The following is an 18,896-nucleotide window of genomic DNA, read 5'->3' as shown; positions in this document are numbered from 1 at the left end:
CTCGCAATCCTGCTGTTTTTTTTTTTTTTTTTTTTCACCACTTTTTAAAACATCTCGCGGCACGAATGTAACAATTCTACAAATAAATAAAACATATCCAGTTAACTGGCAGAGCATTCATTTCGTTCGTTTTTTTTTTTTTTTTTTTAAAAATAAGAGAAGATCTAGCGCTGAAATGTGTTTTTTAAATCAAGTGATCAAAGTGCTCGTTGCCGCTGAGATCAGTGGCGCGGATACAGTGTTTTCTCGAGTGGGACAGTTTTCCCACTGTCTTCATTTGGACGCGCGCTTCAATCCGTTGATTCTCTAACATAATGCACACAAATGTGTCCCTGCTTGATATCGATACGATCACGATAGTTGAATGTTCTACCACTGGACCATTAAGATAGGCCTACATGATATTTAAGTAGGCGAATTCTCGATGAAAATTCTCGAGCTGACTTGATGTAAAGCCATTCGTGGCTGCACAGTTGATTTTTCCCCCTCTGAAATACATAGCAAAAAGTCATAGCTGAGACTATGATTATGCTGTATTATTCTACCTGATAAAAAACGTACTGCAGCAAGATTATGCGTGCAAAAGAATTAGAACATACGTCCGTGTGACTGTAATTTATGCGCAATTGAGCATACACATCAAAGAGCAGGGCCTCGCATTTCAAGTTCGCACAGGGCCTCGCACCCCACCAGCGACGGCACTGCTCACGAGATTTGGACTATGTAATCCGTCCTTGCAAACCGGACCTCAGCGGACACTTTGAATAATGTTCTGTCACTGAGATGTGTGCTGGGGAGGACGTAGAGTGTTATGCAGCACCCAGATGGAGAGATGGAGGACAGATGGAAGGATAGAGAGAGAGATTGAGATGGAGGACAGATGGAAGAGGAGGTGAGGTTTGGAGAGTGACTCAGCAGTCAAATTGAGCGTTTGATGTGAGGGAACATCACACCCTCAGTGAGATGAGAAATCTTTCTAACACCCCCCAAATTATTTTAATAAATGTGATTAAATAAGCTCGTGCTCATACGGAGAAAGACAGTTTACAAGGCGAAAAGAGTGAATTTCCATTTTCATTTGTTGCAATCCCTAAGATGCGAAAGGCCCTCTGGTTGAGGCGAGGACACCTTAAGGAAAGAAAACCCACAGATGAAATCTCTTTAATATCGCTGTTGTTTTTCCTAAACAGTAATTAAGTTAAATTAGAACAAATGTGGCTGTTTGTTTAAGTCTCATGCTTCACAGATGTGTCTCCTGAGGAAAAAGGCCTTCTAATCTTGCACGTGTCTCCTCTGAAGTTTCAGAAGAGATCTTAACAATGTCTCAATGTGACCAGATTTGCTAAGATATTAAATATCCTCCTTTTTATTTCTCAGAGAGTTTGAAGTCCTGGTGTATCGTAAGGAGGACTTTCTGGAAGTTTCAGATGGGGATTTTTTTTTTTTGGCTTTATAAATATCTGACATTTCAGCACATTTTACGGAAAGAGTAACATTAGCTGGATTATTTTGCAGTTCATTATTAGTATTTAATTGGTTTACAGTAGTTTCATTCAAATAAACAACTCAAAAAACATTTTATGAGTTTTCAAAGACACTGATTTCTTCAGTGTCCTCTGTAATGGACTGCATGTGTTTTGGAAAGGCATTACTGGTGAACAGGGTTATAATGAAATCACAATAATAATATGTTCCTATTTATAGATTTTTTTTTTTTTTTAAACATCATTGCACCTTAAACATAATTAAACTAATCTTTACACAAAATTAGCGATGCATAAAGAAAATAATTACTACACAAAACAAATGTAATATCTGTCAAAAACCTAAAATTTGATTTGTGAATGGAAAAACAATAATTGGCTGAAGTATCTTTCCTTCACTTTTCCTAATCCTGAATCCTATTATATTATTCATAATATGAATGTTTTTTTAAACTGTTCAGTATCAGAGTTAGCAAAGCAAAAACACTTGGTAAAAAATAATATAAATATAAATATAAAAACCAAAATATATTTATAATGTTAGCCTTCATACATATTATAATAAATTAAAATGTAGGCCTATATTAATTATATTAAATAGGCCTATTGTAATAAATTAAAATCTATCTATCTATCTATCTATCTATCTATCTATCTATCTATCTATCTATCTATCTATCTATCTATCTATCTATCTATCTATCTATCTATCTATCTATCTATCTATCTATCTATCTATCTATCTATCTATCGTGCATTGGCCTACAGACATGTGCGCACGGACTTCATTTCCCAGCGCGCACCGCGTCGTCCGATGTTTCCCACAGCTGACAGACAGTGAGCAGCAGAGTCTCACAGCAGAACGCGCATCTCGCACGACGGGCTTCAAAAAGCGCACTTGGATTTGGGATTACCTTGAACCACATCTCCCTTGTGGATCCCAGTATAGACCTCCTCTATTGTCCTGTTCGTTCGGACAGTCTGATGGCATGCGTCTGTAGTAGTGCATGTGGATTGAATTGTTATTTGTAGTTGCACTCATCTCTCCATCCACGCCGAGCCCGATGCAGTGGGATGGATGGTGTTAGAGTGGGGCTGATGATGGTGGAGGAGAGTGATGAACAGAGGGACAGCAGCGGTGGCGCAGAGATGGCCGCGCTACACCAGTGCGAACTGATCCAGAACATGATCGACATCTCCATCTCCAGTTTACAAGGGCTCCGGACCAAATGCGCGGCGTCCAACGATCTCACACAGCAGGAGATCCGCACTTTAGAGGTAATAACGACGAGAGGGGCCGAAGTGCAGCGTCATGAAAGAACGGATCCGCTCTCGCGCGCGCGCTTTATCCGTTTCTTCCTATTTTTGCACTGCAGCTGTTTATTGTGGTGCATTATAGATGCGCACAGGGCTTGGGACGAACCCCCCTTATTGCAATTGATCATATCCTTAACAAAAAAGTACTATGGTATTACCATGTGTGCACAGGGTACCATGGTAATACAATGGAATTTAGACTCTACTATAATGCTATATTTTTAGAAACGCACAGGGATGGGATTTGAACCTCTCTCACAAAAATGACAGTAGCTATTACCATGACAAGGTAGCACGATAACAATACCATGGTTTCTGGAGTAGGCTTGGATGTAAATACCACAATGCTTGAATATGGTAATCATATAGCAGCACAATAGCAATGCAACATGGTAAAACCATTTGACACAGTGGTACAACCACAGTACTTTTCTTTAGTGTTCAGTAGTGACAAATACTAAGTTACTTCTTTATTGTAGAAACAATGCTATTTTGGAAGCACCGTGGTAATACAGGGTTGACAAGTGCATGTCAATACAATCTAAAAGCAACACCACAAATACCATGGTGCATTTCTGTAAGGGAAAACATTGAGCTTTGGCTTATGTGTGGAGTTCACAGCACACTAACCCAGTGGGGGGGTTATTTGACCTGGTTCTGTTGACTAGGTGAAATATTCTTGGCAGTGAGATTCTGCATAAAGCACAGCATTCCTGCAGCATCTCCATTCCAGGAGCAGTCCTGATATTTTGACAGTAAAGGCCTTCACTGGACTGTCTGCCGCTCTGTGTGTGATGTTTTGCCGATAACGTCTCACCCTAACTTCCACAACATTGGCGGTTAGGTGTCATTATTGATGTGTGCTCCACCTGGAAAGTGCCCCATTGCTCCACCGGTATGGGTAATTAATGAGGAATCAATACAGCCAGGGGGTGGATGGTGTGCGAACAGCCCCGGAGGGCCTGTAGTTTGAGTATTGGGTGAGAATGTGACCGCATGCACCAGAATGATTGTTTTTGAGATCTTTAGAGGTTTTATGAAGTGTTATGGATCTGTGTTTCAAGATCTAAAAGGAAATTGGGCCTTATTTGGGGTTAAAACCTCAAGAAAAGGCGTGATGACATGGAGGATTTAAAATGATTATTTTTGGTCAACCGTTATGACTGGCCATTTTATTTGTGCGAGGGTAACATTATTAAAAATCATTAAAAAAAAACTGTCTAAATAAATGGAAAAAAAAAACCTAAAATAAATTGAAATGCTACAAGTGAATTGAACCATCACAACATGAAAAATAGATATTAATTTTCAGACTTGCCAAATATTACATTTAATAGTGTTGTTAAATAATTTAATTTAATTGTTAAACAATTAAATATTCAATATAAAGAATACTGTCAAGTAAAAACAAAATCTAAAATTGGTTGATAACCAATGTGGTGCTGATATATTGTTCGTTCTATTTGAGTATAGGCCATTTTTTCTACCAAAGATAAAAATCTAGAACAATTTAGTGAAAGAACAGCAAACTGACTCCTTCAGTAACAAGCTGGATGCTTGTTAATTCCTGTACAGAACAACAGATTTGAAGTGGCCACATTCAGACCCCCACCACTTTCCGTACACTTCAGTGCAATCAAGAGACGCTTGAACTCGCATTAGATTCTCACTGAAAGCTCTTTATAACACCACTTCACGTCTTTTTTTAACAGCTCGCCATTCTGGCCAGGAGATAATTATTCTCGCTCTCTCCGGCTGAAGTACCGTGTGGTTATGTTTGACCGAATGTTCTAACTCTCCTGCGGCTGCCGTTCTGCTGATCGGCACTTTTTTCCAATTCGTATTTTGCATAGACTGCGCTGGTTTGCGCAAGTAGGACGTGCTCCTGGATAAACATTATTGTTGATACTGGAACAACGTTGTTATCAACCAGTCAGATTTTAGTGTTAGAGTCAGCATGAAACGGTGTACGGAACCCCTTTCCACCTTAACCGGGATATGGAAAAAAAGGTGGGATATATTGTGATTTAATCAGCATTTTTGATCATTATCACAAATTTTCCATGGCCCCCATAATATTTTGTTGTGTGAATATCTGCAATATCTGCAATATATCAAAATAAAGAACAGAGCCTTTGCTTTAAAAAAAAACAAAAAAACCACACTGATTTATTCTAGCTTTTTTTTATCAACACTTGAATGTGGGTAAGTTTAATTAAAAAAAGCAACTTTTTGAGCAAAAAGCTGAGAAAACCATGTTTTTTGTCAAAGACTTTGTCTGGACCAGATTCACAACGATGATCAAAACATAAAGGGAGAAGATTGAGTCCATCAAAGCCTGTATCTCATCCTGGACTGACATTTCATTCACTAACATTAGGCAGTTTTTATTTATATGCTGTTTAATGTTGATGAACGCATTATTTTACATATGCATCTGCTTACATATGCTAACGCTTATGCTAGTGTATGCGTAAGGTCAAATGCAAAGCCTTTCAAAGTGTACTTTGAAGTTTACTAACAGAGGCGCTCTAGAAAGTTTCATCTTTGTCCAGTGTCTGTTCTATTATTCTCCAGAAGTTATGACCGATAAAAATGTATTTGTGTTCTTTTAAACTATAGTTGCGACTTTCACAAAACCCCCTCACACAAGCGCTTGTCAATGCAGGCATCTGTTGTTGTTGCAGTCTCCGGTATTGTGTTGTTGGTAAATATTTTTAACAGTGGTAATTAGGCTAGCTTTAACTAGCTAATTCAGTAAATGCTAACTTGCTAATTGGTAACACAATGCTTTGATAGCATTATCATAGCTTAGCAAATTGCTGAATGAGAAAGACAATATACAACATTTAAACACATATCTGTTCTCTAAGCTCATGCTTCACTCATCACCATGATGCCCCCCCCCCCACACACACACAAAAAAAACCTCACATAACTGAAACTCTTCTAAATTAACAGCAAAACACTACTAATCTCCCACTTAAATCTCCCACTAAATCTCCCACTAAATCTCCCACTTAACATTAATCTTGCGCAAAAAAAACATTATATAACACTTAATTTTAGCATTTACTCTCCCTTTCGAGTGTCATGTCAAAGCATGCTGGGAAATAGAAATCCCAGCCCAGTTCATAAAACTCAAAACAATTAAACAATTTCCGATTACTTAAAATGTGTCAGTTTTGTGAACTCAAAAGCTAAAGAAAGTTCTAAATACTAATAAAAGTTAATTTGATCGAACTCATTTTTTAAATTTAAGTTTACCCTACTTAAACCATTAGGATTTACAGTGTGTCATATTTACATATTATATTATCTCAGCTTTCTTTCAATTTACAAAAATGTTTATATTGTTTTAGTTAATGATAATAACCCTGCTAGGTCAACAGTAATTGTGTTCCATTCTTAGAAATATGTGAAAAATTTGCTAAATCACTTTAAATCATCTTTAATAATCAAACCAAACCAAATCAGCTCACACACTATGTCTTGCTTCAAGACTAGGGAATGTTACTCCTGCACCAGTTGTTTCCCCAGCTGCTGTGGGACTGTGCATGTCCTCCAGAGTTAGATTCGTATGTCTCCTCACATCTTCTTTTAGTGCAGATTTTGATGAACTGTGATGTTTGATTCCTACAGCATTAGATGCCGTCTCAGGAAAGCAGTGACCTACTTATATGCAGAGATCCTCAATCTTTCTGTGGATAAACACGTTTGTTGATGGTAAAAAAGGAGAGCTAGCTTTGCTCCAGAGGGTTTCTGTTTTGCGGACTCAAGCGGTCAGCTGTTGAAGCCCTCATCAGTCTGGGCTCCCCCCCCCCCCCCCCCCCCGCTGTGATGTTTGAGAGTTTTGCAGTGCATTGGTGTCGTGTGCTGTCGTGGCTGGAGCTATATTTAGATGTCTTCCTCCCTACGCGTTTTCAGGGTTGGTTGTTAAATAAGAAAATAATGACGTGAAGAGGATGAGCGAGGGGGGGAGGGAGGGGAGAGGGAGAGTGCCAGCCAATCAGCCTGCGCCTGTTTGAGGGCTCCCAATAGACTGGGAATGGGGAGGGGGGTGACAGATTCAGCCAAGCAGAGCAGGTAAGAGATGTTCCATCATTACTCGTGGCTGTCTCAGTGCTGAGCTCTTCCCTAGATATTCTCCAGCGCATCCGAGCTGCGTCACTGAGGCCTGATGAGGAGCTGTCATCGTGCCTGGCAGCAATCACGTAATATGATGATTGTTAGGTCTAAATAATGTTCTTTCATGGCCAGATTGTCAGATCACTTATTTTTTCATTTAAGGCACATTTTCAAAAAACCTTCCTCATTTCCTCTAGGTTTGCGAGCTGCTGCATTAATGTCTGTTGATGACACAGATCGAGACAAGCCATGAACTGTAGTCCTGAATATCATATACACTCACCGGCCACTTTATTAGGTATTGCTAGTACCAGGTTGGACCCTCTTTTGCCTTCAGAACTGCCTTAATTCCTCATGGCATAGATTCAACAAGGTGCTGGAAACGTTCCTCAGAGATTTAAGTCCATTTTGACATGAGCATCACGCAGTTGCTGCAGATTTGTTGGCTGATCATTCATGATGCGAATCTCCCGTTCCACGCTTTATTGGATTGAGATCTGGTGACTGTGAAGCTCATTTGAGTTTAGTGAGCTCTTTGTCATGTTCAAGAAACCAATCAGAGATGTGTACACTGTGGTCATAAAGGAATGGTATTGATCAGCAACAATACTCAGGCTGTTGCATTTATACAATGCTCAGTTGGTAGTAAAGGAACCCAAAATGTGGCAAGAAAATATTTCCCACACCATTACACCACCACCAGCCTGAACCATTGATACAGGCTGGATGGATCCATGCATTCATGTTGTTTACGCCAAACTCTGACCCTACCATCTTAGTGTTGCAGCAGAAATCCAGACTCATAAGACCAGGCATTGTTTTTCCAATCTTCTGTTGTCCAGTTTTGGTGAGCCCGTGCAAATTCTAGTCTTAGCTTGCTGTTCTTAGCTGACTAGAGTGACACCGGTGTGAACTTCTTCTTGAAGCCCACCTGCTTCAAGGTTTGATGCGTTGTGTGTTCAGAGATGCTTTTCTGCAGACCTCCTTTGTAACAAGTGGTTATTTGAGTAAATGTTTCATTTCTATCAGCTCGAACCAGTCTGGCCATTTTCCTCTGACCTCTGGCATCAACAAAGCATTTTTGCCACATAACTGCCGCTCACTGGATATTTTCTCTTTTTCGGACCATTCTCTGTAAACCCTAAGGTTGTATGTGAAAATCCCAGTAGATCAGCAGTTTCTAAAATACTCAGACCACCAACAACCCTGCCATGTTCAAAGTTACTTAAATCACATTTCTTCCCCATATTCTGATGCTCAGTTTGAACTTCATCAGATCGTATAATTTATAATCATAATTATTTTTCCTATTTATTTAGCAGCTGGGAATGGGTGAGCAAGTCCATTTATGTTTCTATCTTCTAGAAAGAATCCCTCATACACTCTCATTAATACTCCTGTATCTAATGAGATTATCGGTCAGGCAGCGTCAGCATGTATGCAGACACATGACCCACACGTGACATGACACTTTACATGTGTAAACGTCTGTGAAGCAATGCTGGGATTAGCTGTAGGTTTTAGTAAATCACTCGTATTGTTGGGGATTGTCTGAGGTCGGCATTAAACTCCTGTGCAGGAAGTTGAGGCCGATGGGCAGCTCGTAAGAAGAGATGAAGGGATTGGCGTTAAGCACATTACACCAGGGTGGCAGGTGAAATTGCATAGATACATGCTAATCAATGTGGATCAGGTGGTTACCTCGCATCTCGTATCTGTGGACACACTGTTTGACGTTTTTCTGCAGATCTGTCTGTGTTCTTTGAGCAGCTGGGTGTGTTCCTGCCCTTTGGCTGTCAATCACGCCTGCTGACCTCACTGAGCCGTTGTCATGGCAACCTTGTCCCTGTGTTTACCCTCATCTGCAGTCAGGCAGGTGTGACGCCACCTCCAAATACCACCAGTGTTGCTTACCATAACATTTAAATCGTTAAATTACAGTGTTTTGGTTCATTTTACATGTGAACAACACATTCAAGTATGGCTCCATTTGAGTTTTTTCCTAATGTTGTGTTGCTATCTGAGAACAGGTTGCCCCAGATATTCCTCAGTAAGATTAAAAACCTCATCTACTTAGCAACTATCCGATAATAAGTCTGGTATCATGGTTCAGATGCTATTAGTATTACCATGGTACTTTGAAATTATTGCTTCTAGTAATTTTTCTGAATTCAAATATTCACATGATACCAAGGTATTTAAGAAAGTTGAAATATAGAAGATGTTATGAAAAATGTTTTTTTTGTTTTGTCCATACAATGACAGTCAATGAGGTTCAGTGTTGTTTTGGACCCCATTGACTTTCATTGGATGGACAAAATAAAGATCTATTTTTGTGTTCCACCGAAGAAAGTCATAGAGGTCTGACATAACATAAAGGGCGAGTAATTATTATTATTATTATTATTATTTGAGAAATATCCTTCCTTTTAAGTCTGAGCAGGAACATTTACTTCCGGGACTGTCCAAAAAATGTAATAACAAGTTGCTTATTCTTCAGTAAGCTAAAAATATTATCAGTTTATATGTGATGATACATCAAGTTGTTGATGCAACAAATTCTAAATACAGATTTGTAGATTATGACTACAGACAGATGACCATGCCATGAAAAGATGTCTAGCTTTCACCATGTTTTCTGTCTGTGGGAAAATCCCACTCTGAAAAAACGTTACTGACGACCCAGGAGTGTAGTTGCTAGGAAACCTGACGTCACACTTTCACCAGTGTATTGTTATCAGTGATGTGTGTTTGTGTGTGCGCAGAGACAGCAGGGCAGGCTCAGGACCTGGTGCGGTCATCAAACAGAACCAGTGTGTTTCATCTGGGTCATGCATGCATGTGCAATGAATATGAGAAATTAAATTGAAAAGACTGAAATGGACAGATTTTATCCTGCTAGACAATTGTAATAAAGAAGATTTAGTACAAAGATATTTAGACCTTAATTGTAGCGGCTCCAAGGAGCTCTATAATACCTGGAGAAAGCTGGTCGTTGACATTCCCATTCATCTCAATGGCAGCTGTGTAACGGAAGTAGGCCAGTAAGAGCTGTGGTTGTAAACCTCACTCCACTGGCCTCGAGGCATGCTAGCGACTGGCGCTAAATACACTGCGGTATTTAGTGTCCTTGTTAGCATCCTTGAGCCGCTCAGAGCCGTAGTACCGGTTACATTTGGTGCCGTGACCCGGATGAGAGTGTGGTTTAGGGAGGTGAGTGTAACGGACGTAGGCCAGTAAGAGCTGTGTGTGTTAACCTCACTTCCCTGTCCGTTAGAGGCTGCGGTCTTTAGCGTTCTTGTTAGCACGCCCGCCTCCCACGCCAGAGACCCTCTTTCAAATCCCGCTTGAAGCGGGTCAAGTAGGATCGGTTACATTTTAGGTTTAGGGGGATGAGTGTAACGGACGTAGGCCAGTAAGAGCTGTGTGTGTAAATCTCACTCCCCTGGCCTCAAGAGGCGCTAGAGGCTGCGGTCTTTAGCATCCTTGTTAGCGTCCTTGTTAACGTCCTTGTTAGCATCCCACGCCGGAGACCCCGGTTATAATCCCGTTCGGAGCAGGTCGAGTAGGACCGGTTACACAATTTCAAATCTGCTATCAGACAGTGGCACAACCTGCAACAATGAAGTGTTTAGCATTGTTAGGATCTCCTGTGTTGAGATGATAGGAGTTGAGATGGTGGGCTTTGTTGTTTGGTCTGAAATAAAAATGGGCTGTTGGTGTGTCTCTGCTGGCTTTAAAACACTGCGGCCTTAACTTTCACACCAACAGCAAAGAATCGTCCTGTTCATCTCCATCTAGCTTTGGCCGAGCCCCAAAATCAATGTTCACAGAGACAAACCAACAAAAGAACATGAAAGTGGGTGTTTCTCTGCTTTCCTCCGAGCTGTGAGACTAGAAAACCAGGAATCATTCCAGTGCTGTGGCCGTTATGGTGGACACCACGATTAGTCCAAGAATCGTGAAGATCTTCTAAGAAAATTGTCATAGTCTTCTCTTATTGTACCCTGATTACCCTTTTAACTATAGTTAAAAGCTGGACAACCTAAGTCATTGCAGCTTAAGGTGATCAGGTGGTTTTGTATGATGTGGTAGTTGTTTTGTTGCTGTTTCAGGGTGATTTACCAGTTCTAACCACCTTAACCAAGGTGGCCAGCTGGAGACCACGTAAAAACCATCAGAAGCTGAATATTCTAGTAGGTGGATGGCTCCTCATTACCATGGTTTGATCAATATAACTATGATTTCAATTAAGCAGCAATCTATAGTATTTGTTATAGAAGATAGAGGATCAATAATGTATTTATCACTTTCCATATACACTACCATTCAGAACAAAAGTTTGTGGTCAGTTTGTCTCTTATGCTCACCAAAGCTGCATTTATTTGATCAGAAATACAGGAAAATCTGTGAAATTGTGAAATAATACTGTTTAAAATAACTATTCAGTTGTAAATGATTTAATATGTAATTTATTCCTGTGATGGCAAACCTGGATTTTCAGCAGCCGTCCTTCAGAAATCATTTTAATATGCTGCTCATTGTGCTTATTATATTCAATGTTGAAAACTGTTGTGCTGCTTTATTGTGGAATCCGTGATGCATTCTTCAGGGTTATTTGATTAATAGAAAGTTCAAAAGAACAGCATTTATTTGAAATGGAAATCTTTTGTAACATTATAAATGTCTTTACTGTCATTTATATCAATTTAATCCATCTTTGTTAAATAATAATTTTGTGGCTTTGGTTAAAAAAATTTTTTTTTTTAAATAACCATTACATAATGTTCTGGATCAGTTCTTATTTGGTTATTAGACCAAATACCTAGAATGGTGGTTTCCAAAAATAACCAAACAGGAACCCTTGCGCTAAAGTTAGGGGGACGTTTTATGTTTCTCTAATGTTAGCATTTGAAAATCTGCACCAACATACAATAGATGCTACAACTTATGTAGCTGTAGGAATAAAGGAAAACCAGAACAGTGCTAGTAGGCCCAATATCCAGAATAAATTCAGAAACTGCATTACACCTTGATAATGGCTATAAAATAGAGCTCTTTAGCTTAGTGAAATGGTTCAAGTTCTTCCTGTGTGAAGTGTGCAGTATGTGAGCATCGGATGAGACCTTGTAGTTTTAAACCGTTGCGTTGTAAGCCTTTTTAGTTGTGCTGAAATCTGAGCGCTGTGGAAAACTCTCAGACCTCAAGCACTTGACACAAATTTTCCTATTGACTGCGATGGCTAAAAGCTTTTGAATGGCAGTTGAGCTTTACTGAGTGGAGTGCTCACTGTCCTCTGTGTAATTAGCATTTAGCTGTTAGCAATAGAGCTTTAATTGCTTGTTTATCGCCTCTGACCTCCCACAAGGTGTTTTCAGTTCCCTGTCCTCCTACGCGTTTGACCCCTGACCCCGACTGGTGTTTGTTCTGCCGTCTGCTACGAGATGCTCGCCTGCAGTGCTCGGGTCTTTTGTTGGCTTCAGCCGCGACACAGTACTCAAGGTCTTTTTCTTTTTTGCTGAATTATGTGTACAAAGGAGAGACCGTTTGGCTCTTGAGAGGTTGTCATTGAAGCTCTGATTCACCTGTTGAGGTACTGGTTTTTCTCAGGGACGTGTGTGCGGGTGCGTAATGGAGATAAAGACCAAGAATTTTCAGTCAGAAATTCCCCAGTACAAAGATCTGATCATAATGCAAAAGGCTTCAGACAGTGCGGATACTGAGTGTAGTTTGGTAAGGAACGCTTATGTAAGGAACAGTTTGAGAATGTAGGGATCATTTGGAATAACAGATAATGATTTGAAATGTAGCCTATGTATAATTTTGAATATATTAGGGATCGGTTTCATTTGAAGATGTAGAGATCAGTTCAAGTTTGTGGGAATCCGTTTGGATATATAGTTTACGTGGTAGTATTTTGGGATCAAGTTAAAGAGTTTGTGGGATCAGTGCGATTATACTATATGTGGATATCATAATGTGTATATAAACATCAATTTGAGGAGATGGTTATCAGTCTGTGGGGATCATTTTGACTACGCAGGGGTCAGTATGAGTATTCGGTTTCTGTTTGAGTATAACTATGGGATGAATTTGAGTATGTGGGAATCAGTTTGCATATATAGCATATTAAGGAATAAATTTGACTTCGTTTTTGGAATCAGTTTGACTATGTGGACGTCATTTGAAGTATATAAGGATCAGTTTGAGTTTATAGTGATCAATCTGATAGTGATCAGGTTAAATATGTGGGCATCATTTTAAATCACCATTAAATTAAAATTGACAATTCTTGTTTTTTGTGGAATCTTGCCATATTAATTATAAATTATTTATCAGTGCTCATAAATATATATATATATTTTTTTAATTCATGTGCCCTCATAATCTTTAATCAAAATAAATTCCCCTCCCTCTTGCAGTGACATCTCTTCTCTGATGACGTGTTTACTGGCGTAAGGGCGGGACAACCTGTCACTCACATGAGATCGACCAATAGCAAACCACAATCATCCAATCAATTCCCGATGGACAAAATCAAGCCCCGCCCTACATTTTTTATTGTTCAAGAAGCTGTTTAATTTGGGTATACATCACAATAGGGAAGAAAAGACAACTTATGTTTAATGCTGAGTGCTGACTTTAGGTATAAAATGATCAATTTGAGTGTATAGGGATCCATTTAAGTATGAGGGCATCATTTTAAGTATATAAGAATCAGTTTTGAGTATATAGTGATTGAGTGAAAGGATAAGTTTGAGTATGCAGGGATCAGTGGGGATCATTTTAAGTATATAATGATAAGTTTCGATATGTGTGGGTCAGTTTGCACATATAGTGTCTGAGAGAGCAAATTAAATATATAACAATCAATTTGAATATTATTTTGGGATCAGTTTAAATTCATATGGAGTATATTAGTATGCAGAGATCAGATTTGAACATATAGGCAAGTAATCAGTTTGATTATGCAGGGACCAGTTTAAATAGTCTATATGTATTTGTTGGTGTATCTGGTTATGATGATAGAGGGATTAAGTGTCAGTTTAATGCATGTATAAGCGTGCGGTTCTCATTAAAGCAGTGATTGCAGGCGGCAGCAGTGGGATGGGGGGCGGCGGAGGGGGACGTGTGAAAGGATGACTCGTTTTATGGCCGCCGGCCTCATGGTAACGGGCCTCTGTGCGTCAGTGAGCCGCTGACCTGAACTGTCACAGCAGGTGAGCCCTCCTCTCACCCTACCCTCGTTCTCTCTCTCTCCCTCTATTTCCCCCCCTTCCCTTCTTTCTGTCTCACTGCGTCATCAGCGCTTCTGTTCTGCTGAGGTGTCCGTGCGGCCCATCCAGGAAGCTGGATACAGGCAGAACGAGGGAATAGGTGTGGTTTTTTGAGTGCATCAGTGAATTTGAGGTGGGTCAGCATTCTGCACCGAGCTGGAAAATTCCTCCTGCGTTAGCCAGTGCAGTTTTGTTTGTGCAAGATTTGGGAGCGTTCCCCACTGCGTTTATTATCCAGAACGGTCTTTACTAGGAATGTGCGCCAAGACAAATTTCCATAACGCTTAAACAGAAATTTTGTAACCCCCAGAAGAAGTCAAAAAACAGAATGCATAAGCAATCCATATAGTCAAATCCAAACAGTCAAATCCCACTCTGATTGCTCCTGAAAAATAAATCATATAGATGTGCTGTTCTTGTCTTGCATTATGATCATTGTACATTAAAGTTAGCATGAAACGAAAGTTGCGAAAGTATTTTAATCTCTATTGTGACTGATATCCGAGTGAAACAGCATCTCTCGCACATCCCAAATCCTTATAGGATTGAATGGGGAAAAATCCTGCAACCCTAAATCGGCGAGTTCGGCGGCGTGTGCAAGTGCGAACTGCAACGCGACGGCCGCGTTGGACGAGACGTGTAGCCTCCGTGTGAACTCTGCGTCTCGTGGAGCTGTGATGTCAGAACGCTCCCACCGTCAGCAGTGTTCCGATGACACTCGGTTGCCATGCCAGCAGTGCAGTCGCCCCCATGAGGAGGGCTGCAGCTCCCTTCCATATAATAACAGTTATTTATAGCCCTGTTTGCTGAAGGGGAGCACAAAAAAGAAAGAGGGAGAGAAAATCCAGTCAGATTTCAAACTGTGTGCGCTCTGATGCCGTGTTATTTATTAGCCTTGCAGGTGCGACTGATGCTGAATTCTGGCTGATGAGAGACACTGTGGTAATGCAAAGCTGTGGATCAGTGCTGATTTCAACGTATTTGTGACTTTGATTAAATGACGTACCTTCCATCCTGAAAGAACATGCATTCTTTGAGATTTCACACCCACGTCATTTGGGCCTGTCATTACAATTAAATTGACTTGATTGCATTTCTTGGTGTCCTTTGTGATATTCATCATGCTTATGTTGTAACAGTTGTCTAAGTTCACACAGCTGGATGTGAAACCCAATAAAGGCCTCTCTCAGGCTCCGCCCCTGCTCTGACTGGCCCCTCCCTCATCTGCTTTGTGCTCTGCTGCCCCCTGCAGGTCAAGCTCATGAAGTACATCTGTAAACAGCTGCAGTGTAAGCAGAAGGTGCCAGACACAGAAAGGCCGCCGGCCCTGAACAGCTACCCACGGCTGGAGGACTGGTTACGCACCATCAACGCCAGACCTGAGCTCAGAGAGGTAACTTATGCGTGTGTGTGTGTGTGTTTTGAAGAAGAGGGAATAGTTATTTATCTTTTCAGCTAAATTCTTATCAGGTGGTTGTCCTGTAAATATGCAGGACTTTGGTAACGTGACCCATTTTGGACACATAAAAAACAATTCAAGAATATAATAAGTTGACTCTCACAAAGCCAATAAATGGTCATATTTGTTCGGATAATATTTCACACCAAAACTGAATATTTTTATTTTATTTTATATTTTGTATAAAGAAAAAAAATCATACATTTTCAGCTAAATCCATATCAGGTGTTATCAGGTACTTCGATAATGTATATTTTGTGTTTATATAATGTGACCTATCATATATATTTCTGATTACCAGAAATTCAAATTATAAATTGAACGAGATGACTCTCACAAAGCCAGTCAATGGTCAAATTTGACTGGATCACTTTTTTTTTTTTTTTACCAAAATCAAATAATACATTTTGATATATATAAAAAAAAAGTTTATATGTTGTATGACTGAATAAAGTTACTGTATATTTGACTTTGACTTTGATTTATTTTATTACATTTTATTTAACACTTATTTTGCATAAAGAAAAAAAACTTTTTTCTATATAATCATATTTATTGGATATTATTATATGTAATTACACATTTCATTACCCAAATGTTTAGATTTGACAGATTATGGCCGTTTGTTCTATCTATCTACATATATATGTTTATGTACACAAAACCAAGACAGTCCTACACCTTTCTTGCATATTAAATATAAGAACAAAAGATCAGGTGTCCAAATAAACAATATCAGGTCTTCCAATGTCTGATGCTGGACACTTGGTCCAAATCTTCTTAGAAATTTGCAAATAAAAATGTAATCATGGCACTGATAAACTTAAAGAGCGAGGAAATGTTTGTGTGTGTGTGTGTGTGTGTGTTTATGCTTTGTAGTTCAATATCCTTGAGTGAAGCTGAGGAATTAGAAAATCTGCTGTGTTTTGGCAGTTTGGCCACAGCCACTTTCCCAGCAGACCCCAGATATACCAACTCTAATTACCCAGCATGCTGAGTCAGCCTCTCCCTCTCTCTCTCTCTCTCTGACACTGCTCTACTCCTACATTTCATCCAGTCTCACGGAGAAGTGAATTCTCCTCTTTTCCAATTTTTTTCTGTTCATCGAGATCAGTTGCATATGTGCAGTATGATACTGTATGTCACATACATGTCAACAGAGCAGATATTTTTTCTTTCACATCATAATAAACTAAAAATACAAGAAAGTTGTTGAAGTTGTGGCCTAGAGGTTGGCATACATGATCCGACACATTTAGCTGTATCGTATCTTTTCATAATCACCCTTGACTCTTCTCCACAACATCATATCATGTGCTCTCTCCATTATAAATGGCATTAAACATGGCAAAAAATATGAGTTTGTGAGATTCATCACACATTTACAGTATAATTGTGTGAGTAATTCTGGGCTATTATGATATTAATATCAGTCAAGTCTCAGGAGTCCCTCTTTTAAAATCAATCACACACAGGTTTGTAATTAGGCACTCAGATTAATTAGTCTAAGCGGTCATGTGTCCTAGGAATTTGAAGAGGTGGAGAGCTTTATTCACAAGAGAATGAACTGCGAGTGCGGGGTGTATGTGACCGTAAATCACCTGTTGAATAACCCTCTGTCTGTTAGGATCATGTCAGCATCTTACTGATTGCTTTAAGAGTGTTTTTCTTCACATCGCAGAGGGTATTTTAGACAGGACTCACTGTCATTCTCTCCCTCCCTCTCTCTTCAGGCAGTGAACGTGAAGCTGTCATTGGATGCTCTGCTGCAGATGCCCATCAGTCAGGTGAAGGAAACCATGAGACGGCTGGGCTCCAGTTCAGAGGAGTGCACCAGGCTGTGTGCGGCCCTCAACTGTTTAAAGAGTGCCTCTGAGTCCGGTGGGTGCCTTCCCTGAGAAACACGCACTTAAAGGAGAACTCCGGTCAATTTTAACATTGAGCTCATTTTTTTGTCAATTTGGAGTGCTGTCAATACAGAGAACAACTACAAAAATCGGTGTTGCCTACACCGTGTTATCCTCTTTTTAAAATTTGCACCCTGTTGACTTCAATGGGGCAATATATTTAAACCTGCTTTTAGCCTCTTAACATCCTTGATGTGTCATTACAAGTGCACAGGTCATGTGAGTGATTCCTTCAGAGTGAACACGAGTGAGTCTGACTGCAGTAGATGTGAAAGATATGTATAAAAATGATGTTATTTAAGCCAGCGCAAATACCTGTATTTACATCCTGTTTTCGGTTGAAGTCCAAAGTAGTCGATTGCCGAGTTCACGCGCGTGATCATAGGTAACTAAACCTATGCGCATGAACTCGACAATCGACTACTTTGGACTTCAACCGAAAACAGGATGTAAATACAGGTATTTGCGCTGGCTTAAATAACATCATTTTTATCCATTTCTTTCACATCTACTGCAGTCAGATTCACTCGTGTTCACTCTGAAGGAATCACTCACTTGATCTGTGCACTTGTAATGACACATCAAGGATGTTAAGAGGCTAAAAGCAGGTTTAAATATTGCCCCATTGAAGTCAACAGGGTGCAAATTTTAAAAAGAGGATAACACGGTGTAGGCAACACTGATTTTTGTCGTTGTTCTCTGTATTGACAGCACTCCAAATTTACAAAAAAATGTAAAAAATTTACAATGTTAAAATTGACCGGAGTTCTCCTTTAAAGTCAGCATGAAACCAAATTTGCGATTGTCTTTTCTTCCCTATTGTTACGGTTATCCGAGTGAAACGGCTTCTCGAACAAGACAAATTTTTGGTAGGACTTTTATTTTGTCCTTAGGGAATTGATTGGATGGTTGTGGTTTGCTATTGGTCGATCTCATGTGAGTGACAGGTTGTCCCGCCCTCGCGGCAGTAAACACGTCATCAGAGAAGAGATGTTACTGCAAGATGGAGGGGAAGTTATTTTGATTAAAGATTATAAGGGAACATGATTTAAAAAATAAATAATGATATGCATATAAAATTGCATACAATTAAGTGCAAAAAATTGTTTTACAGTTGTAATCGAAATTATTCAACACCCACTGCAAATCAGGTTTATTGGCAAAATTTACAGACTTTCAACTCTTTGCGATGAACAAATCAAACAAAAGTAATTGAAAAAGCTCAATTATGATATGAATCCAATGTTTACCAAATGACTTGAATAGCTATATTTGGAAAGAATTAATCGTTGTAAAATGAGTGGGGTGATTTTGTTGGGGAGTG

General features: G+C 39.6%; 1 protein-coding gene across 2 annotated transcripts in view; it reads left to right on the top strand.

Annotated features, from left to right (window-relative positions):
• Window positions 1-2,288: 2,288 nt before the first annotated feature.
• Window positions 2,289-18,896, top strand: part of ksr1a (kinase suppressor of ras 1a) — a gene marked incomplete at its 3' end in the record, with an annotated part of 33,346 nt that continues 16,738 nt past the window's right edge. The window contains exons 1-3 of one of the 2 annotated variants that reach the window (XM_079861073.1): window positions 2,289-2,762; window positions 15,459-15,599; window positions 17,399-17,546. In XM_079861073.1, coding sequence (XP_079717199.1) covers window positions 2,559-2,762; window positions 15,459-15,599; window positions 17,399-17,546 — 493 coding nt within the window. In that variant the 5' untranslated portion in view covers window positions 2,289-2,558. The remainder of the gene's footprint in view (window positions 2,763-15,458; window positions 15,600-17,398; window positions 17,547-18,896) is intronic. The other variant, XM_079861074.1, reaches the window with a different exon arrangement.

The sequence above is a fragment of the Squalius cephalus genome, assembly GCF_949319135.1.
Source record: "Squalius cephalus genome assembly, chromosome: 24".
Classification (NCBI taxonomy): domain Eukaryota; kingdom Metazoa; phylum Chordata; class Actinopteri; order Cypriniformes; family Leuciscidae; genus Squalius; species Squalius cephalus.
This window is presented reverse-complemented; position numbering and strand designations above follow the sequence as displayed.